The 22,189-nt window shown below is 36.2% G+C and overlaps 3 protein-coding genes across 9 annotated transcripts; 1 reads left to right on the top strand and 2 right to left on the bottom strand.

Moving 5' to 3' along the window:
- Nucleotides 1-257: 257 nt before the first annotated feature.
- On the bottom strand, nucleotides 258-4,841 carry LOC110700964 (pentatricopeptide repeat-containing protein At5g01110-like). Of its 3 annotated transcripts, none has more exons than XR_002507310.1 (5): nucleotides 4,262-4,348; nucleotides 1,908-1,994; nucleotides 1,668-1,761; nucleotides 1,176-1,336; nucleotides 258-600 (listed from the first exon to the last, which is right to left on the bottom strand). XR_002507310.1 is itself a non-coding variant. In XM_021878528.1 (5 exons), the coding sequence occupies exon 1, from the start codon at nucleotides 4,434-4,436 to the stop codon at nucleotides 2,271-2,273; it is 2,166 nt and encodes a 721-aa protein (XP_021734220.1). In that variant the 5' UTR covers nucleotides 4,437-4,841; the 3' UTR covers nucleotides 258-600; nucleotides 1,176-1,336; nucleotides 1,668-1,761; nucleotides 1,908-1,994; nucleotides 2,169-2,270. The 3 variants fall into 3 exon arrangements, 2 of the variants coding, with proteins under 2 accessions (XP_021734220.1, XP_021734221.1); XM_021878528.1 differs by having other exon boundaries at nucleotides 2,169-4,841; XM_021878529.1 differs by having other exon boundaries at nucleotides 1,702-1,761; nucleotides 2,169-4,841.
- Nucleotides 4,842-6,152: 1,311 nt separating this feature from the next.
- Nucleotides 6,153-12,342, top strand: LOC110700962 (signal peptide peptidase-like). Its single transcript, XM_021878522.1, has 12 exons — nucleotides 6,153-6,412; nucleotides 6,502-6,641; nucleotides 7,379-7,494; nucleotides 7,615-7,766; nucleotides 7,884-7,969; nucleotides 8,637-8,764; nucleotides 8,883-8,933; nucleotides 9,812-9,898; nucleotides 9,993-10,062; nucleotides 10,806-10,942; nucleotides 11,095-11,172; nucleotides 11,987-12,342. Exons 2-12 carry the CDS (start codon nucleotides 6,602-6,604, stop codon nucleotides 12,071-12,073), a joined length of 1,032 nt encoding a protein of 343 aa, XP_021734214.1. The 5' UTR covers nucleotides 6,153-6,412; nucleotides 6,502-6,601; the 3' UTR covers nucleotides 12,074-12,342.
- A 101-nt stretch (nucleotides 12,343-12,443) lies between these two features.
- Nucleotides 12,444-22,169, bottom strand: LOC110700963 (probable serine/threonine-protein kinase WNK7). Of its 5 annotated transcripts, none has more exons than XR_002507309.1 (3): nucleotides 18,973-22,168; nucleotides 13,917-14,093; nucleotides 12,444-13,052 (listed from the first exon to the last, which is right to left on the bottom strand). XR_002507309.1 is itself a non-coding variant. In XM_021878527.1 (3 exons), the coding sequence occupies exons 2-3, from the start codon at nucleotides 14,078-14,080 to the stop codon at nucleotides 12,571-12,573; spliced, it is 504 nt and encodes a 167-aa protein (XP_021734219.1). In that variant the 5' UTR covers nucleotides 14,081-14,093; nucleotides 18,973-22,029; the 3' UTR covers nucleotides 12,444-12,570. The 5 variants fall into 5 exon arrangements, 4 of the variants coding, with proteins under 4 accessions (XP_021734219.1, XP_021734218.1, XP_021734217.1 ...); XM_021878527.1 differs by having other exon boundaries at nucleotides 12,444-12,910; nucleotides 18,973-22,029; XM_021878526.1 differs by having other exon boundaries at nucleotides 12,444-14,093.
- Between the last annotated feature and the right edge of the window lie 20 nt (nucleotides 22,170-22,189).

Here is a 22,189-nt window from a genome sequence, read left to right as displayed (position 1 = left end):
TTCACATAACGGTTAGGAGAATCCATCAAACAACACCCCCAACCTCACACTCAATTGACATTTTATTCGTAAATGTTCAATTAACAAAGATTTAGAGATTTAAGACACGCCAAAAATGAGGTATAAATTAATTTTATAAGAAGAAAATAAAAGGGAAAAAAATTCCTATAAAGTTTATTGGCGGATAGTATTGGCAACTAGTATGAATGTGTGATAGTTTTAGATTTACATCATCCCACTCGGTTTAGACACAAATATGCAATAGAATAATACCTTAATAGTCACATGCACTATTTTACAATGTTCGAAAATGTCCTAATATAGTACGAGTAGGAAACTGTAGGAGCAATTTAATATTATGTCGAGTCTTCAAGTAAAATCGTGTAATAGTCTAAACTATCATCACAATTAATTCCAGGCGAAAGGAGTATCAAATACAAAACTATATACAATAGTACATGTGCAATGCGCTACAACGCTAGACTCTGAAATATGTTAAATTTGGGGACAAAGATTAAGAAAGCAATCTTAGCCGGCATAATTTTGTTTGTCACCTTAAGGGAAATCACAACCCAACTTGAGGTCTCGAATATCATCCGCCTGCAGGTTGCAATGCAAAGGGTCAAGATTACATAAGACTTAGGAGGATTCCAGATTTCACAAGAAGTTGTAAATCGAAATCTAGAGCAAAATGAGTAATATAGTCTGTGTTTCTGCCTAAAGTAACGAAAACTGCATCAGTGTTTCTGCAGAATTAGTTTAACCAATTTCCAACTAACTTCACAATAAATTGAAAATCGGCGGTCAAAATTATGAAAAATGAAACAGCTTTATGATTAGTTTGATGACATGATATGGAAAATAAAGGGAGCAGATTATAAGCAGCTCATGAGTCATGACCTAATCAAAGTCACATCAGAAAACTTGTTTAGTAGGATAAGTACAAGACTTTTTGTTTAGATGAACGGGCAAACGACAATCAAATGCATGTTGAGAATGTATAGGATGAAGCATCATAGTCACAATTAGTCAGTAACTAAGATTAGAGTTTGTATTACATCAACGTGAATAATCAAATAATGAATAGGTCCAAAATCTGCTGAAAATTTAGACCAAGGCCAAAAGAAACAACCTACTTGGCTATAAATATAATTTGATACTTATAAAGTACTCACCATTTGAAATAATGGAGTAAACTTCTCAACTTGCTTTGCAATGCACGTAAAAAACTAGACATGCTATTCGTTAGCTGACGCTTGTGAATTGGATGGAGGCCGAGTCATAAATAGAAATTTTACAAAAAAATTGCCAACCACACGACTTCCATTATTAACCCCTGAAATTTGAACATAGATGGACAGTCAATAACAATATAAGATCCCAAGCCTGCGAAAAAGACTAGATTTTTTCCAATCAGCAGTAAAAACAGACCAAATAGCTATGGATCAGCTGGTATACGTGCCACCAGGCATGCACACCCTCGTTGACCCATTATGTTAATACCTGGCATTGAGGGATACCGGGATAGTATTAGCATATTGGGTAAACGAGATTAAGTATTAACATATTGGATTAAGTATTCTATTATATGTTTATACCTTTCTCTCTCCTCTCTTTAACATTCATGCCATATCTCTCTACGTAGGAATTAGTTAAGAAGGAAGTACCATAAATATATAAAAACTGCAGAATACTTCATACTTGCTCACAGAGGCATGAACCTGAGATTCACCTTCATAGCAATTAGCCCTTGTGACATACCTATAGAAACAGTAAAGGAAAATATCAAACTGATGGTACAAACAGTACAAACAACAGTTCAACACGAAAATAGTGCATATGTTATAACTCTATAATGCAAAAAGTCAGAAATACTAGCAGCATAAGACAAGCAGCAAATCATATACCTCTTTTCCAGACTTTATAACTTAGAACAAGAAGTTCCTAGTAGTTTAGCAACCTGCAATTCCTAAGTGCAGTTTCGCAAATTGATCCTGGAAAGTGGAAACAAGCAAACACAAACGGTGTGTAAGTTCACCACAATGCATGAGTGAAAAATATAGCAACATTAAGAGCTGGAAGACAACTTATCCAAAAAATGGAGTGTTGTAACTTGCAATCAAAGCAGGAACACTATTGCAGGCCAAAAAAAGATATAATCAAGCTACCTTATAAAAGTATTATCAGGTTTCATTTGCATTCCATACAGCCAAACCAGAGAGGTGATGATCTGTGATCTGTCCAACTTATTCAATTCCCTGACAAGTGCATCAGAATTTATCATCTGGCACAAAGCCCCTTCGAAGCATTTCATCATGGACCCTGAAGGCCTCTTTCAGGTTATCCTGACTAACATAACCATTAATCAACATTGTATAAGTAGATCTGTCTGGATTTACATCTCTTTCTATCATCTTCTTGTATATCAAGTTTGCCTCTTCCATTCTAGATTGTCTACAAAAACCATCTAATATCACATTATATGATATGACATCAGGTAATATCCCCTGATACTCCATTTGATTAAACAAGACAAAAGCTCTGTCCATCATCTCTTCTTTGATATATCCTTGTATAAGAGTGTTGTAAGTAAAATTATCAGGAAGAATGCTCTTTGCTGTCATCTTAGCCAGGAACTTTTCTGCCTCAGCTACATCTCCAGATATGCAATAGCCTTTAATGATGGTATTACAGGTCACAATAGTTGGCTCAATACCTTTTTTAACCATCTCATCCCAAAGCTTAAATGCCATATTAAGACGCCCCACACTACAAAATCCATTAATGAAAATACTATAGGAAATGTGATTAGGGTAAATTCCTCGATGAACCATGTCAGCCCATTTTTCATTAGCTTTTTCCATGAAACCCTGCTTACAAAAACCATCCATCAAGATGTTATACGTTACAATATCTGGTTTAAGGTTCCTCTGAATCATAGTTTCAAACAATACCACTGCTTTGTCCATGTCCCTAGCCTTACAATAACCATGAATAAGTGTTGTATATGTGTAAAAATCAGGGGATATACCCCTTTGCAACATCTCATCAAATAATTGATCAGCCTCACCAAGCATATCTTCTTTACACAAGCCATTCAGAATGGTGTTGTATGTCACCACATCCATAAGACAACCACTTTCAAGCATCTCACTACGCATCCTTAACGCCTCAGACATAACACCTGATTTACAAAACCCACCAATAAGAATGGTGTATAAAACACTGTCTGGAGCCAGCCCCTTGTCCTTCATCTCTTTAAAATAAATCAAGGCTTGATCAAGTTGCCCTTTTTTCGAAAACAAACTAATAAGTGACGTATAACTAATTACATCAGGAACCACACCATGGTGTATCATTTCATCAAATAATTGTTCCCCATCCACAACATTATCTTTCTTGCTACACTCAATCAACAATGCATTGTAACTATTAGTATCAGGACACAATCCCGTTTGCCTCATATTACTCAACATCTGCCTAGCCCTACTATACCCTCCCATTGTACATAACCCTTTTAATATTGAATTGTAGGTAATCACCCCAGCTCTCAAGCCCTTACTCGACATCGAATTCATCATTTCAATAGCCTTTTCGACATTCCCATCCCTACAATATGCATTAATCAAAGTGTTATAAGTAACATTATCAGGAAACACCCCCTTGGCCTCCATTTCTAGTAAATAGGAATTCACATTCCCCATCTTACCATCCTTACACAAAGCATTGATCATTATATTCAATGTATAAACATTCAACTGAGCTCCATATTTAACATTTTCTCGGTATATCTCCCATGCTAAATCAACCCACCCAACCTTCACTAACCCACCAAGAAGACTATTACAAGCATTAATCGACACTAAAACCCCTCGACTAATCAACAATTTGAACACCTCAGCAGCCTCCCTCAACCTCTTGGCTTGCACAAAAGTCCTAACCAACAAATCAAAAACACCCGAATTCGAACCGCATTGATCATAACTCCCCATTAAAGAATCAACAATTTCTACCCTCGAAACCCCACTTTTTCTAACCATTCTAAGAATCAAAGCTTGAGCATCTGATGCCCTCCTACCCCTAACCAACATATGAACCATAACACACAAAGAAAGCGTGGAATGTCGAAAATTAGGGCAATTAAACAAGAAAGAATCAATAAACTTCAAACCCAGATGCAGATTTTCACGACATTGATACAGAATTTGAGCAATATCAAAAGGGGTTAATGTGCGATAGTTATGAAAGTGAGTGGACTTACCAAGCTTCAAATTCAACAGGATTTTGTCGACCGTTAGAGAAGATGGTACTGAATTTGGTGAAATGGGTTGCTGAGAAATTGGGGATGAATTTGAGTAGAGAGATTTGTGAAATCGAAGAGTTGTTTGGTGAAAGATTAGGCGTTGAACCGCCAAGCTGCCTGTGAAGCGCGACATAGAAGGAAATTGGAGAGGTTATGGAGGAGTGAATGATATTTCCCAGAAAACAAAAAAACATCAGTAGGACTGTAGGAGTAATCTAAACGTGTTGAAAGGTTTGGTTCGGTTCAGTTCGGTTCGGTCTAGTCGGGTCGAGTGTAGTTTAGTCGAAATTTGAATCTCATCAGTTAAGTTAGTTAGCTTGGGTTTGGACACTTTTGGTTATTACATGAAAAATGATTGCTAGTATGTACGGAGTAGTACTCAATACTTGTATTTTACCTGGAATTCATGACTACTTGTACAAAATTAAGGTTGTATGTTCGAATTTTGTATAGACAACATGCACGATTTTTTTTTTTTATAATGGTATTTTGAACACTTTTAATACGAAGTAATTAAGAGGTGAGTAGGTCCACTTGAAATGTCGAACATGTATCTCATTATTTATGCTTAAGAGGGGGAAAAAAATCAACTGCTTTAGTCAAATTTCGTCAATATGGATAAACAAATCATAGTATATGTTCACGGTTCACCTGTGTTACCAAATGAAGAATTCATTCAATGCAATAAAATGGCAAATGGAAATTAATACTTCGACCTTGTTCACTTCACCGTATTCAATTACTCCATTTATCCCAATGATTTTGCCCAATTACTAAATTTTGGGTCGAATTTTGAATTCTTTGACTATAAATTATCATTAATCTACAATAAATGATGCAGTCATGTGAGATGTTATTGAATTTGTCTAATTGTATGTTTTATTAAAACCAATTTTATATTTCCTTTACGCATATGGAAATGGAGATATTGCGTCTTGAAGACCATGAATAGTAAAATCAGGAAAAACTAAAATAAAATAGGGACAAAGAGAGTAATAATAAGTAAAAATAAGTTTAGTTTCGTAAAAAAAATAACTCTAGTGAACAAATATAACAAAGAATCCGTTGAATAAGTTTTAATCATTAAATTTAAGGTTAGTAAAACAAATTTTAGTAAAAATAAGTTTAGCTCGATAAAAATATTTTCAATTCATCAATATAATATTAAGGTGTAAGACTAATGTCGTGTTTGGTGAAAAGTTGAAAGTTGAATATGATGGTGTCAATTGATTTTGACTAGATGGTCGTATTAACTAATTTAGCTAACTAATTATATAAAAGTATTCGGTAAACAATTGATTGCTTATAGTTTGTTAAGTTTGCAAAATGATCAATTGTGGGGTTTTGATTAAATCAGAATATAAGTGTAATTTCACTATATAAAATGCTGAATAAACTAATAGAAAGAGCTTATTTAATGGAATAAGTTTATGAAAAACGAGCTTTTTAAGTGAAATACTCTCTTAATTGTAATGGTTAGTATTAACAAAGTCAACCTTCAACACTTCTAAATTCTAACATCACAATGTCGTTTTGCCCTAATTTTCTCTCTTAAAAAAACAAATCCAAAAACTAGTGAGATATTTTTAAAATCTGACATGGCATTCTTTGATTGGTCTCGCCACTTCATCAACACGTAAATTACTGACGTGGAATAAAGATTTTCCAACATATTTTACCCGCTACAAAATAATCTAACCTTACAGACAAAACCTCAAACCAAACATTTCACAGCCAATAAAAAACCGCCACGTCATAACCTCTTCAACACTGATTCGTCTGTCACCCAATTTAAGTGAAACTACATGTCTTCTATCAAATTTATCACCCCAAAACTAACGGTTAAATTACATAAAAAAAAAAAATTCCCCCAATTAGTTAAAACCCTAATTTAATTTCCAAACTTTATTTTTTAGATTTGATCTCAATTTAGCAATCTGGAAAATTATAAAACACATCATCTTAATTAGTTCTTCAATTTTTCTAATTTTCTCTCTCCTCTTCCCCCTTTTTTGTCTCTCTCAAGTTCTTCGATCCGCGATTTTGATTTGATTTGGGGAAGAGATAGGTTGGGAAAATTAATTATCAGATCTAATTACTTCTCCAAAGGTATTTCTTTGTCTGGATTTTTGGTTAAAAATTGGGTAATTTTTTTTATTTAATTGGGTGTTGATTGGTTTCGATTGTTTGATTTGCAGGTGTAATTTTGTAGAATAGGAAGTAATTTTGAATTGCGGGATTTTGGTCGTTGAATTTGGGAAATTTAAGCTGAATTAAGTGTTGAATTTTGGAGGAGTAATGAAGAACCTTGAACGTTTAGCGAATCTGGCCCTTGCAGGTTTGTGATTTTGTTTCTGTGATTGTTATGATATAATTTGAGTTATTGTTCATGCTTAATTTTTTAAATGTATAATAAAGTTAGTATCTTTTTATTTATTTTTTATCTTGACTTAATTTGGTCATGAATATGAAATGGCTTGATTAGTGACATTTGATAAGTTTTTAATTGAAATTGGTATGTTGGATGGCATGCATATGATGTTGATATATGACAATTTTAGGATAAAAGAAGGCTGGATACTGTAGTTAGCACTCTGAATTGATAGTTAAATTATAAATGAAACTGGCCTCGGGGTTGGTGAGCATACAATATTGGTTCGTGGGGCGGGGGCGTGGACTAGGGCAGGGTGGGATAAACTTACTCCTCCATGCTTTTACATAAAAATGTTGCTGAAATAGTATGGTATTAGTAGCAGATTGCTATGCCAGGTTGCTGAATTGTTTAGTAGGCTAATTGTGTAGAGCTTATGACTGACTTTTTCTTGTAACTGTCATGGTTATATTCGAGCAAGTTGGTTTTTAGTTGGTGTTGATATTAGATGTGATTGTGGTAGCATGACGGGGGTTGGTGCGATTGAAAGGGATGCTCTTGAGATTTGAGTTCATATTATTTTGTAATTAGTATCTAGTTACTCTTTTGCAATTCCTTGATGCTCTGATTTGTGTTTTAACACCCTTTTTTTTACTAGAGGAAATAGAAAATTGTATGATTCAATGGGTTTGCTGGTCTTTCAGGCTTATCTTTGGCACCACTTGTTGTGAAGGTGAATCCAAATGTAAACGTGGTATTAACAGCTTGTCTTGCTGTATTTGTTGGCTGTTACCGGTCAGTCAAGGACACACCACCAACTGTAAGTACTGAATTATATGCAATGCTGCTATACAATGAATGTTTTCTACATGCAGATAGTGGAGGCGGCTATTACCTTATAAGTTGCTTATTTGTTTATATGATTGTCTGTGTAATACAGGAGACTATGTCCAATGAACATGCTATGAGATTTCCATTGGTTGGGAGTGCCATGCTGTTATCTCTGTTTTTACTTTTCAAATTCTTTTCAAAGGACTTGGTCAATGCCGTGCTAACTTGCTATTTCTTTCTTCTTGGAATATTAGCTTTTTCGTAAGTATTCACCATATGGTGTACCCTATTGCTACAATATCTTCCAAATGTATTGTCGATGGTTATCCCTTAGTTTAAACTTATTTTTGCTCTGTTATGTGTTGTTGTCCTTTACAGTGCAACATTGTTACCTGCAATAAAGCGTTTCCTTCCAAAGCACTGGAATGAAAATGTTATTGTCTGGCGCTTCCCTTACTTCCGCTGTATGTTACTTGCCCTTTAGTCCTTTTGAAGCTTTTGACATTATCATTATTATTTCTTTGGTTTGCTGCTGGTTTTTAATTATTGTTATGTGATTGTTTCTTTAATCTGCCACTGTGGTATTATGGACGAGGCTTATAATTTTATACGAATTTTTTTTACTCCGTATCTGGGTATCGCTTCAATTTTTGTTATGGTTTTGCTTGGAAGAAAAAAAAGGACATGATGAACAGTTTTTGGTGGGTGCTGGTTTGAGTTAATATTTATTTCTTCTTCCATATAGCTAGGAGTATATTTAATCTATTTTATTATTTATATTTCCTACTAATATGTGTCTTATATTTGGATGACCCTCAATAATGTGTCGAATGACTAAGAATTGTTATGAGTTACTCCAAGGAAATGGGAAAAGTTCTCGCCGTAGTTCATTTATGTTGTAAGATTTCTATTTCCACTATATTGGATTTTAACAATACGTCCCCGTTCCTGCACAGCCATTTTGTGTGCTCTTTTTTCAAATGTCAAATTATCTCCCTCTGTGTGTTTGTGTCCTCACATACTGCTGTATTGCTTGATGAAGTAGATTATTGGTTAACCTTACCTAAAATGAGGTTTTCATGTGTGGTTGGTTGTAGTATTTACAATGATGCTTTTTGTTTGGCCCCACAGCTTTGGAGATTGAGTTCACAAAGTCTCAAGTAGTTGCTGCAATTCCTGGATTCTTCTTTTGTGTCTGGTATGCTGCAAAGAAGCATTGGCTTGCCAACAATATCTTGGGCCTGGCATTCTGCATTCAGGTTTGACTGTTAGGCTCATTAGAGTGTTAACTTTATTGATTTTGCCCACTCAGTCCCTTATTATTAGTTAGCCCTTTCCTTTTGTAGATTTTAACTATTTCCCCCCCTTAACATTCAGGGAATCGAAATGCTTTCACTTGGCTCTTTCAAGACTGGTGCCATTCTCTTGGTAACTGTTAAATTTTTGGCTTTCTGTACTTGGCCAACATGTTACTTCTGACCAAGAATATGTTGAGTTTGTAAATGCTCAAGTATTGCTTGATTTTCTCTGGGCTTCTCTATATGCTTAGCAGGTGTCAATGAATTTGTGTACTTGTGATTAAAGTCATCCTATACCTTGAGTGACTTTGTTAGTTATTTGTTTTTGAACCTGTCTGTCCAAATTCTTGCCTGCCTTGCACAATATTGTGCATATAAAACATTTTATTTGCTTGTCTTTATAGACATCAATAAATTAAGGTAGCTGATTGCTAGTTATTGGGACTCCTGGCCTATTTTTCAATGATTTACTTGAGACTTGGAAAATTCTTTATGTAACATATAGAAGGTCTGAACATCATGATCATACTACAAAAAATTGATTTCAGTCTTGGATAGGAATGTAGGGAAAGTAATTGACGAGAGAATAACAAGTGCAGCAGGAAGAAATATAACTTAGTGTAGAATTGGAGGCAGCACTTTTGTCTTTTGTTCTTTTAAACATCTTTTGCCTGAACTCCCAAAGATGATTATGATATTAGTAAGTACACCAATATGATAATGACCATGCTGTGCTTCTCATATTGTATGTGCTTTTGTAAATTGCATGTTCTTAATGTTTCCTGAATTCGTTCAAGAGTTTCTTCTTCTCTTTAGATCCTTCAAATTACTCTTTGTAACAAGTTCTACTTTTAATGTTTAAAGAATAGTCTTTGTGTGCATGGTTTTCATTGGAGTGGATAGTTTTTATTGATTTGTGGTTTTTTGAACGTTGGCATCTGTTCTGGCTTTTGTAAATTTCATCCTTTCTTCAGCTTACATTTTTTTATAACTATTGGTAATCTACAGGGTGGACTTTTTCTATATGATATCTTCTGGGTGTTCTTTACTCCAGTTATGGTTAGTGTAGCCAAGTCCTTTGATGCACCTATCAAGGTAAGTTCTTAGCCAGTGCCTTAATTTGTGTATTGCTTTGAATTACATGATGTATGCTTTCTCTATTGTTGTTAATGGTTCATTTACTTTGCAGCTTTTGTTTCCCACAGCAGATGCAGCGAGACCATATTCCATGTTGGGACTAGGAGATATTGTTATCCCTGGTGAGAGTAGGAAAATTTATTGTTTAGATTCTTTTAGTGATTTGTAATTATTAATGTTTCCTGTTTCTTGCAAAGTCTGTGTTAGCGACTTAGTCTGCAAAGTATAGGGTTCGATTTTACAATTAATGTAGGTGGCATTGTGGAATATATGTGGAGTTTGTGTAGCTGTGAAGATTAACTTGTGGGCTGGCATCTTTTAATCTCTGTAGTTTGCTTGAGATCTGACTTTGGCCCAGGAAAGCTAGGCACTAATAGAGGGTATTTTAGGTCTGCGTAGTCGGTATTTGTGTGGTGTAGTTTATTAGTACCATACAGCCATGGACCCTGCACTTTCTTTCTTCATTCCTTTTCTCAGCTGTCCTTTCTCCTAATCTGACCAATAAACCTTGCTTTCTTATTTATTGCTGTGATGAAGTTTGCATGACTATACTGCTTTCATATGGAGGCTGTTGCTGGGAGACTGATCACTTTATGCTCCCTTGTGTTTTGTGTTTTGCTGTTAAATGGGTTATCTGACCATATTTGAAGTTTTCCTAGTTTCCTACTACTGGAGACTGGATGTGGAAAGGCATTTTTACTATGGATGCATATTCCTTTGGGCTGTGGGGGGGGGGGGGGTGTTGGGTTTTTGCGTGGTTTCATGAGTTCCTGCACATTTTTAGAAAATGACATTTTGTAGTGTAATATGAACAAAGGCGTTTCCCTATAATTAATGATTTGATTTTGGTTTGTGACTTCTTTAGGCATCTTTGTGGCGCTGGCATTACGATTTGATGTTTCGAGAGGGAAAGAAAGCCAATACTTCAAGAGTGCTTTTGTCGGGTATGCAGCTGGCATGATCCTTACAATTGTTGTGATGAATTGGTTTCAAGCTGCACAGGTGCATCTTTCTTCTTCCTTGCCATCGCAACTGTTTACTTACCTTCCTATTGGTTCCTTGTGGACTTAATTTTTCCAATCTTTCTTGTGTATTATAAAGCAGAATTAGCCAGGTTACATTAAGTTTTCTAATAATCTTAATTTTCCTTTCAGCCTGCACTTCTTTACATTGTACCAGCCGTCATTGGATTTTTGGCTGTACACGTGACGTGGAATGGTGATATTAAACCGGTTTGTGACTTCTTCCCTAGCAGTAATAGTTACAGATAAAACAGGCTAAAATGCTGTTAAGAGTGTTGACGTTGTGTGTTGTTAATTGTAAGAGGACTTTTCACACTGGCCAAATTTAAGGGGAAAAAAAAGAGGGGGGGGGGGGCTACCACATTCCACAGCATATCGAGATTTTGAATATCTGACTTAGGTACCTTTGGTGAAATGGAGTGTCCGAATAAAGTAGGTTGCTCATTGTTTTGATGCAAAATGCCAGTAAAAACAGGGGGGGTGGGGGGGAGAAGATATGATTGAAGAAGTGAATTGGCTAAAAAAGTAAGTTCTTCCTTGGAAAAATGCTTCTTGGGGGCCTTTTAATCGCTCCAAGTTTGCTACCACATTCCACAGCATATCGAGATTTTGAATATCTGACTTAGGTACCTTTGGTGAAATGGAGTGTCCGAATAAAGTAGGTTGCTCATTGTTTTGATGCAAAATGCCAGTAAAAACAGGGGGGGTGGGGGGGAGAAGATATGATTGAAGAAGTGAATTGGCTAAAAAAGTAAGTTCTTCCTTGGAAAAATGCTTCTTGGGGGCCTTTTAATCGCTCCAAGTTTGCTTCTTTGAATATGAAAGTCGGGGGAATCATTTTCTTGCTCATATGATAATGCCAGATTTTTGGCATTTGGAGCTCTTTTTTTTTCTTCTTTTTTTCTTCCTATTATTGACAAGATTTATGACTATTGTGAGACTCGTGTATTAATTCTGAGTGCTCAATTTTTTTATCTGCTTCACTTCCTGCTTTCTCTGATTTTTCTGCTTCGCGTATGTGCAGTTGATGGAATTCGACGAGTCAAAGTTGGCCGAGGATACGTCATCTAAAGATGACAGCGACTCTGCATCTAGTAAGAAAGAGGAATAGAAGAGTCTCGACGAAGAAACAGTTAGATTGCAGCTCCTGAATTATGTTTATTTAGGGGGCGGAATTTCTCAAACTCTCGGGGCCTTTTCTAACTTATGCACCTTCACACAGTACCCTTGTAAAAGATTTTGATGGAATTGTGGATGATATCATTATCAGCAGCCCCATAATAGGAAACGGAGCTCTTTTTCTACTGATTTTGCTGCTTTTTAAATCTAACATATTAATATTATATAGGAAATGTTACTCTGGAAACTTTGAATTGTTTATTTGTAGGGGAAATTAAACACTTAAATGAGGATGAGATTAAACCCTGTTCAGCAACTAGATAGATGAAAATATTCATTTGGTCTTTATACACACTAAAAATCAAGTATATAAAAGAAGTTATTACAACAGTATCTCAATACAGTAAGTTTATTCCTCTAACAAAAAAGAAATTATATACTTATACTACGTAGTTTTAATTCCTCCCCTCAAAGTCTCAAAAGATGAGATTATAGCTCCTGAGAAGGTCTAAGAGATGGATCAGAATTAGTCAGCAAACAAATAAATCCCATCTTCTCCTCCTTCTTGTCAACATGCCAGGGAGAAAGTAGCTCAGAATGATCTTTGAAATGTTGAAGTTCTTGAGCCTTTTCCATGTCTGTCTTAAAGTCTCTAAGCATCTCTAATAGAATAATTCCTAAACTATATATATCTGAAGAAAGACTGTAATTGCCTTCACTGACTTCGGGTGCACAATAGGCACCAATAGCCCTTGGGCTATATTCTCCGAAAATCCCCGATTCAGCCAAAGAAGCTAGGCCAAAATCTCCAATCTTAGCTTTTCCATCTCTGTCAAAAAAAATGTTACTTGGAGATAAATCCCCATGCCTCACACCCTTTTGATGAATATGATCCAAAAATAATATCTCCAAAGATATCATATGATTTCTTATCCTCTAAACTCCCATTAATTAGCAAGTCACTTAGAGAGCTGCAAAAAAAGTTAGTAAGTACTAGGCCTGTTCACGGATCAGATATCCGATCCGAAATCACATTTCGGATCGGATATCCGAAGACTCGGATATCAATAATTGATATCCAAATCCGATTTGAAAAATTCGGATATCTGATATTCGGATATCCAAAATTTTCGGATCGGATGCTTCGGATATCCATTATCCAATATTAAGTAAAATTGTTATGATTACTTTCTAAATTTCACTAATTTTACCGTTTTTTTTATCGCTATGTTGTACAAAATATTTTAACAAAAATAGTAGTCCTTTTGCAATTAATATTATCATCAAATATATTAAGAATATTACAATAAGTTAATAATACAGGGTTAGTTTTATATGAACAATTTAAAAATTATATTATTTTAGGCTTTATATTTCGGATATCTTTCGGATATCGGATATCCGAAATTCTGAAAATTAATATCCAAATCCGCATCCGATATCCGCTTTTTCGGATCGGATATCCGATCCGAAATGAAAACTCGGATCAGATATCCAAAAATTCGGATCGGTTGCGGATCGGATTATCGGATTTTCGGATAGTTTTGTACAAGCCTAGTAAGTACTACATCAATACATCATACAATCTAATACGAGCAATATATTTTAAAACAAAACTTGTTAAAAATTTTATTGTCGTATTTGTATCCAAATCCAAAGTTAAGACGGTGTCTTGGTATCCTAAAATGACGTATCGGACATTCGGATTGTAACATATATCACGTGAAACAATTAACAAAACAGACTTCAAAACAGACAAAGCTAAGTGCCATCAGCCCATCAAGCCATCAACCCACACGAATACAACCAAATTCATTTTTCAAAAAATGATTTACCTTGAGCATAGCTCTTGTTGAATGTACAGAATTGGACCAGCTATGCATTTAAGTTCCTCATATGACCCCTTTTCCTCTCCAGCTTCAAAAAATTTACCAGCTATCTCCCTCTCAACCCAAGCTGAGTAGTAGCGGACGATATTAGGGTGAGACATTGCAGCCATTGCCTTGACTTCTCTGCATTGATTATATGACAATAAGATATAAAAATCCAATGTAAATTTCCTAATCTTTCATATAAAATCATATCTCAGATCATGCTCGCATAGTTTTGCACTCTAGTCATTCACTCCGCAAGAAAAGAAGGCCTTATAAACTTGAAGCATGATGTCTGAATATGGAAGAAGCCAATAACATAGAATGGAATAAGCAAGTGAATGGCTTGAGCATGCATGAAGTCCAAAGAAAGATACAAGCTGCTATCCTAGGTTGTAGAGATTGGTGTATTCAGTACAAGAAAAAGAGTGGAATCACCTTAAATAATTTTGAAGATATGCATTTTTACTGGAAACATAGAGCAAAACTCAATATGGGATAGATTGATGCACGAGCAACTTCTTCAAACGTGTAAAAACAAGGAAAGGGATAAATAAAATCAAGGGTATCCAAAATGAGGAAAACAACTAGATTACCCATCAAGACAACATAACTAAAGCCTTTTCCAACAATCATGAAGAATTGTTCAAATCCTAGGTTTCTTTCAATCACATGGAGTGTGATTTACACCAAGATCCTGAGGTGGGTGACCGGTTTGATATCATGCCCAAGTTTTCAGATTGCCACACTTACTCTTTATGCAGGTCATTTTTCCAAAGAAGAGATTACCAAAGCAGCATTTTCATTCTTCACTTCTGGTTATCTATTGAAAATGATGAATATAATTTTTATCACAAAAATTGAAAGACCCAAAAAAAAACCTGACTTTCGTTCAATAGGCTTGTGCAACTCAATGTATAAAACCTGACTTTCGTTCAGGAAAAATGGACCAATGGATCTGCTAATGTGCTACTACAACTTCTTATGCAGTCTTAGTTAATGTTTGAAAATTACAAGTAAACCAGTGAGTACTCACACTAACCACACATTCCATCCTCAAATAAAATCTTCAGGTGAACCAGTGAGTAAATAGTTGAACATTAATACACTTTTGCATTAATACACTTTTTAATGCAATTCAGCTAAAAAACCACACCTTAACTATTTACGAAATGCAATTCAGCTAAGCAGAACATTAATACACTTTTGCATTCAACAATTCAATATTTGCACACAATAATTGTTAGGGTATGAGCACGCAGCGGAAATGTAAAATAGAACGAGAAATTAAAGGTAAAATGTAAGATAAGCAATAAAAGGAGACACGGTATTTAACGTGGAAAAAACCCTCTAAATAGAGGTAAAAAACCCACGACGACGAGCACCAAAAAATTCCACTATAATAAAATGAGAGTACAAAGTTACCCCAATAAATAGGGTATTGAGATACAACTCTTACAATTAAACCCTCAAAATAAAAGAAAAGAAAATAGTGGAATAAATTACAAGGAGGAGATTGACTAGGAAGACTAGTGTAAATGGATGAGTAATTTTGTGAGTGGGTTAATTTGTATGGAGGTTGAATGTATATTGGTTGGATGCCTCAATATGAGCCAAACTCCAACTATTTAAAGTTGGTTAGGTTGGTGGAAATGGATGCCTCAAGATGTATGAAGAATTTTCTAGATTTGCTTGCATGATAATATTGCTTCTAGAGAGTTGACCATTTTTCTAGAATAATCAACATAATTGTAGAATATTTGACATACTCTAGAAGCAAGAAGAATTGTATTGGGCTTCTTTAAAACTTGGTCCATATGAAATTTTGGGCCACATCTAACAATCTCCACCTTGGACCAAATTTCATGGGCTCGTCGTATGGGCCCCGAAGGCCTTAGATAGAATGGAAACCCACTAAGTCCAGACAATGTTTGAACTTAGTGGTAGGAAGTGGCTTTGTGAGCATGTCTGCAAGATTTTCAGAAGTGTGAATCTTCTTCACAGCAATTTCTCCTTCTGCAATTGTATTTCTGACATAGTGAATTTTGACTGAGATATGCTTGGTCTTGTTGTGATAAGCATCATTCTTGGTGAGAAAGATAGCACTTTGGCTATCAGAAAACACCTTAGTAACTCCTTGTGAGTGATAGGCCGTCGTCGAGCCTACCAAAGATAATAATTCCTATCTTGGTCTCACTAACAATAGTAAGGGTAAGAAAGGGTCGAACCCAAGAGAGGCGTTGAATCAACCACCGAGTACTACTGTTTAAATAAGCTAAACGAATTCTAAATTGGGTTGGTTTTTAGTAACTTCTTCTAACACAATTCAACTAAGCTAAGAGGAGGTTAACAATATTAAGAGGAATCTAGGGCTTGGGTTATACCACTCAACTTCATCACAAATCACAATTAGCATGCAACAATCAAGGTAAATTAATGGGATAAATTAGGGGAAGTCATCTAAAGCACCCAACTACTCTCTCAAGCTAGAGGGATTACTTGAATCATGAATACGACCTACTCTCGTGGTTACATAGCATAAAACAAGTGTTAAAGCATAATCACGATGACATAAACATTCCCTTGACCGGTAATCCCTATTCTCATGGCATTTCGGGTCAATCAAGCATAAGGGAGCTAACTCAAGTTCATCTCTCGATCCTTCGTTGAGAAAGCTTGGATAAATAGTTCTAGCAATGGCCATATACAAGAACTAAGCAATTAAACCACTTAAGCTCAACTAATTAACATCCCACAACAACCAAATTAGCACATGCAACAAGTAATTAGTGACTACATTGAGGGTTTTGCCTAAACCCTAGAATTTAGACTACTCACAATCCATGGGGGTTAAAGCAATTAAAGATTTCAAGCAATTCATGAACAAATTCAAACTAAGGATTAAGCTAATTAACAATCCAAAACATGCAAGAACTAGCAAATAATTAACAACAAAGTAAAGAGAAGTAGAAAAGATGAGTAAGAAATGGTTACTATGAAGCTTCAAGGTGAGCAACAATGGTGGATTTTGTCTTCTACAATGATTGAATTTGAATAATTCCAAGCTAATAATTAAGAACTAACTAATGATTTGAGAATTTAATGTTCTAAGACTACAAACTAAGAGAAAAGCTCTGAAAAACTGCCTCCCCCCTCTTTTTTTTTACAAATGAGCTCTAAAGGGGGATTTATATGACCCCCAAATAAAAAGGACGGAGAAAACAAGGAAGGAGTTCGACTGCAGGTCTGCACGGACGTGCCAGATTTGGCACGGACGTGCAAGGCTAAGCACGGCCGTGCCAAGTTTGGCACGGACGTGCAGAGGGGGCAGAATTGAGGCAGAACGTACTGCTAAGAATCGAGCAGTTCCGCACGGACGTGCAGATATTGGCACGGACGTGCAGCTACATCTGCACGGACGTGCTTAATTTGGCACGTCCATGCAGGCCTTGGCAGAATGTTCTGAGTTTCTGGAGCACTTCTGCACGGACGTGCAAAGTCTGGCACGGTCGTGCACCCTCTTCTGCACGGACGTGCCAGATTAAGCACGGCCGTGCAGGCCTTGGCAGCTTGCTGAAGCTTTCTGGAACCTCCTGCACGGACGTGCAAGGTCTGGCACAGCCGTGCAGGGTCTTCTAAACCCCTTTTTTCATCTTTTCTTCTATAATGCTCCTTTCCTTGGCTTCTTTCATCCATCTTCTTGCTTCTAACCTCGGCTTTGTATCCATGGGCTCCATTTGGTCGTTCTTTTGAACCTAGAATCTCAACAAAAACACCAACAACCCGTGAAGCATAGGATACACAAAAATTGCATAATAATAGAGTAAAAATGAACCAAAACGCAATTTATATCAAGTAAACTAGGTTCAAAACACCCTAAAATCGTATCAAATAGCAAGTTATCAGTGAGACACCAAGATCCATGACAAGACCTCGCAACCATGTAGCCTCCTTTATACCTTCATAATACTAATCACTATACTAATTTCATAAATTCAAACCCCGGCATCGTGCGGGCACGAAATCTAGTTATAATTCAATGACAAACAAGTTCAAACAATACCAATACCGCACTGAGAATTTTAGGCTATAACATTAGAATAGACGCAAACTAAACAATCGTTTTATTAGATGCTGCTACATGGTAAATAAATCAGAAAGGGGATTTATTCAGACAGCCCACCCTTATATTTGTAGTGTACATTCCATTCCAGCTTTATTGTCACTCTGCAGCATTCTTGGTGAATCCAAAGGTCAGGGACTCAGGGCTATATAAGTCATCCCAAAGCGACTCATTTTATTATCAGACAAATAAATTAAGACAAACTCGTACGCTTCATGCACTGAATAATCATTGCTCTACGTAACACCAATTGTCATGCACCTCTTCATAATTCTGTCCATGAGAAAAGAAGATGAGCTGAAAGCCCTAAAACATACACTATACTTCCTTTGCTCCATATTACTTGCAATATTTTGACCAAAAATGTCAGAGCTTTTTGGTCGAAGTGTTGCAAGTGATATGCAGCGGAGGAAGTATAAGATACAAGTGGGGAGGGTAGGCTTAGATGAAGCACAAGTTCCAATAGTCACTATGCATACTAGAACTCCAAATTTTCTCCAACAAGGACACTTTAGAAGTTAAAACACATTCAACGACAAAGCCCTAATCCCACAAAAATTAATCGTGTATTATTACAAGTATATGGATTAATTTTCAGAAGAAAACAAAAAGAGATTGTCATTTTATATTGTAATAATACACGATTTATTCCACTCATATACTAAGATTACTATTCCACTGTCCTCACGTTCTGAATATCTGATACAATAGTAGAAGTGTAGAATACCTTAAAACACAAAACAATGATAACTATAAAAATGAAGTGCAAGTACAACTTCAGCATTGTGACAACTGACAGAAACAGTACTACCAGCACAATGAAGACATACAAAACCAGCACAAAAACATAACAAGTATATGGCAAGAAACTACATAATTGATCAGATCAGTACTCACATTGATTTCAGTAGTCGTCCCCCTGCACCAGTTCTTTAATGTGACAAAGGTGTTTCTGTGCATAAAGACAGGAAAGAAGTATCCACCAGAGACTTCACCAAGAAAGCTAAAGCTCCGCACTTCTTGAATACGGCCGATTCCAATATGATACGCCAAGATTGAACTTGCAGAGCTCATAAATAATATGTCCTCTGTTGGATGAAATCCACAGGGGTGTAACCAAACAAGAATACCACCCATTTTCTTTTCCAACACACAATCCAGAAGGTTATCGAAGCAGAGTTTATACTTCAAACTCCATTCATTGGGTTCATTGGGGTCGTCAAGCAACCACACACACACATAGTCCTTTTCTCGCTTGACATAGGAGAGAAGTCCATTTGAAACCGCAATGCATCCTGGTTGAGGTGGAGGTGTCTTACATGGGTTGTTAATAACACGGATTGTCAGCCGATTAAGGTCAAAAAATATAACTTTATTCAACAAGGATAACCTATACAATATGCCCTTCAAGTATACAGAGTGTCTGATTAACTGAAAACACTTCCCTGAAGAGGGTAGCTCTATATGCACCTCATGTGTCATCCATGCTCCAGACTGGGAATAAAAAATATGCAAACATTGCGGCTGAGTAGTAATGGATAAAACAATAACTCGGTAGTGTATGGATTCACAAGGATCAAAAGCTAGTGAGGCATAAAGGGAAGAAAGATGGACAGAAGGTGGAGGAAGAGGAACAGGGACACACTGTCTAATTGTTGGGTTACACACATAGAATTGGGGTTTGGGACGCTGGACAAACAAAAGCAAGCCATTACAACAGTCCAATAAATCAGGTCCACTGTGTTTAAATGGAAAAATACTTGAATATGACATGCCAGGGACATTCTTAAGAGAGGGATCCGGCCGTTTCCAAGGTAAACGAGTTTGATCAGGAGAGGGATCGGAAAACGACTTCAAAAGATCACAGTCTATGTAGTGACTAGAGCCACAATAGGCCACATGATGAAGGAGCTTGTCTTTAAGTTCTCAAGACGATGATGAAAAAAAACCCATAGCAACTCTCCAGAGACCCGAGAAACACGATAATAAACTCCAGAAATAGGAGTGTTGGCTGACAATTGAGGAACACAAACATAGGTGATGATTCGGTACCATTCTTTTGAAACACATTTGCACTTGATTAGATCCCACCCAGAAAGTCTACTAAATATATCAAGCAATAAGTCCTTACATAAGGGCCCAAAGCTATCTTTTTCAGTGGCCATGAACCACTTAAAAGTCCTTACCGCTTCGGCTTTTCCAATAAGCACCTGAGAAGATATCAAATATCAGACATAAAATAAAATGCCATGAAAACTGGAATGTCCAAGGCTAAGATATAGTGTTGAGTTATACTACCTCCATCACTTGTTAACTAAAACTTTGGAATATTATCTGCGAGATATAAAAAATTCCAAGTATTTAGAATAGCAACATTTGGTTTGTTTAATTAAGTGGCGGTTGGGTTCAAATATTGATCCGCATAGGTCAGGAGCCATTCGAATCAAAAATGTCATACTAAATTACCTAATACTCCGCCCCGTTTTAAATACTTGGTTCATTTCTCTATGCGCTGAATTTTACCAGAAATTTGAGAAAGCAATAAAATACAGAGGTAGTGAGATTAGTGGAAGGTAAATTCGAGGAGAGAGTCTAAAGGTTAAAACTACAAAATTGCTATAGTTTTTTTTTTTTTTTTTTTTTTTTTGAGGAAACAAAATTGTTATAGTATTTGCACAAGAAAAAGAAAAAATACTAAAATTTGCTATAGAGACTACAAATTCACAATATTACTAGGAAATCCAATTAGAATTACACGGCTACATAACTATAAAGTAACTAATTAAATCTCAATTAATCACGTTTTAAGCCCTAAACCATGAAAAACCAAGGTCTTAAATACATAAATCTGAAAATCAATTGCACATAAACTAGTAAATTTGCAATCTTTTACCATCTATATACTAATATACATAATCACACTCTAATAAACATGATTAAATCATAGAAAGTTTAAATCTTTGAAACTAATAAAGAGAAGTGTATTGAAAAGAAAGAAAAAAAAAGTTAAAAAGAACTAACGTCCGGCTAGGCGACGGTGGCAGCAGGCGACGGTGTTTCCGACAGAGCAACGGTGATTTAGGCAGTTGAGCAGTCGAAGGAATTTTTTATTATATTTTTTCTGGTTGATGTTCGTGAAAACAGGGGAGGCAAGAGGCGTGAAATCAGAGAGAAAGAGTTTGTGGGCTTTGTGGGGGATTTAAGGGAATGGGTTCAAGGGCTTTAATGTTGATAATGAGTTTTCCTAATCCTAATAGGACTAATATTCCTACTTGAGCTTAAATGAGTGGATTTTAGGAGATAATAATAGTTAGTCCAAATAAATTAGTGAAATGAAATCATTTTCTCATTGTTATAAATAAAATAATTCTCATTTCAGTAATAATTGTGACGATTGTCGGCGCTCGAATGATCCTCGATGTCGGCAACCCCTCCCCCTCCCTTTCCCCCACCCACACCGCTCATGCCTCGACGGAATTCTAGTCTGTTTTAATGAGGAATTCTTCCATCGCCTTGATTCCATCATTACTCCACCGCCGATTTTCTCTCCTACTCTTGCTCCAATTACTGGAAACAATGGCCTCAAATCAGTCTTTGTTCCTACATAAGATATGATTTTGGAAAGTAAAAGTAATTGGGAGGAGGATGCATTATTTTTGGTGGATAAATTAAGTGATGATTATAAAATTGATGTAATGGATGTTGAAAATAGAAACCAGGTAGTGTTGTAGTTGTGGTGGAGGTGGTGCAAAGGTAGGAAGATGAAGAAATACGGGTAATTTAGCTGGAGTTGGAATTTTATAAAGAAAGGAGGGTTTGATAATGATGAAAAGAGTCAGTAACAGATAACATGAAAGTGGGAAAGGGTGAGTAATTGGGAGGAGGGTACAATTGATGCTTTCTCGCCGGTAGATTGAAGGTTTTCTTGCGTTCTCCCTGAGCAACTTCCGGCGCCGAGAGTGGGAAGGGGGGAAAGGAGAGGGAGTGGGGTCACCGGCGCAAAGAGATTTTTTGGGGCCACTTATTTTTAGGTGGTAGTGAAATATTATAAAAAAATTAAGGGTCGTTTGGTTCGAAGAGGGTAAACGGAATAGAATGAACAAAGGTAAAGAAG

Source organism: Chenopodium quinoa, unplaced genomic scaffold (assembly GCF_001683475.1).
Source record: "Chenopodium quinoa cultivar QQ74 unplaced genomic scaffold, ASM168347v1, whole genome shotgun sequence".
Classification (NCBI taxonomy): domain Eukaryota; kingdom Viridiplantae; phylum Streptophyta; class Magnoliopsida; order Caryophyllales; family Amaranthaceae; genus Chenopodium; species Chenopodium quinoa.
This window is presented reverse-complemented; position numbering and strand designations above follow the sequence as displayed.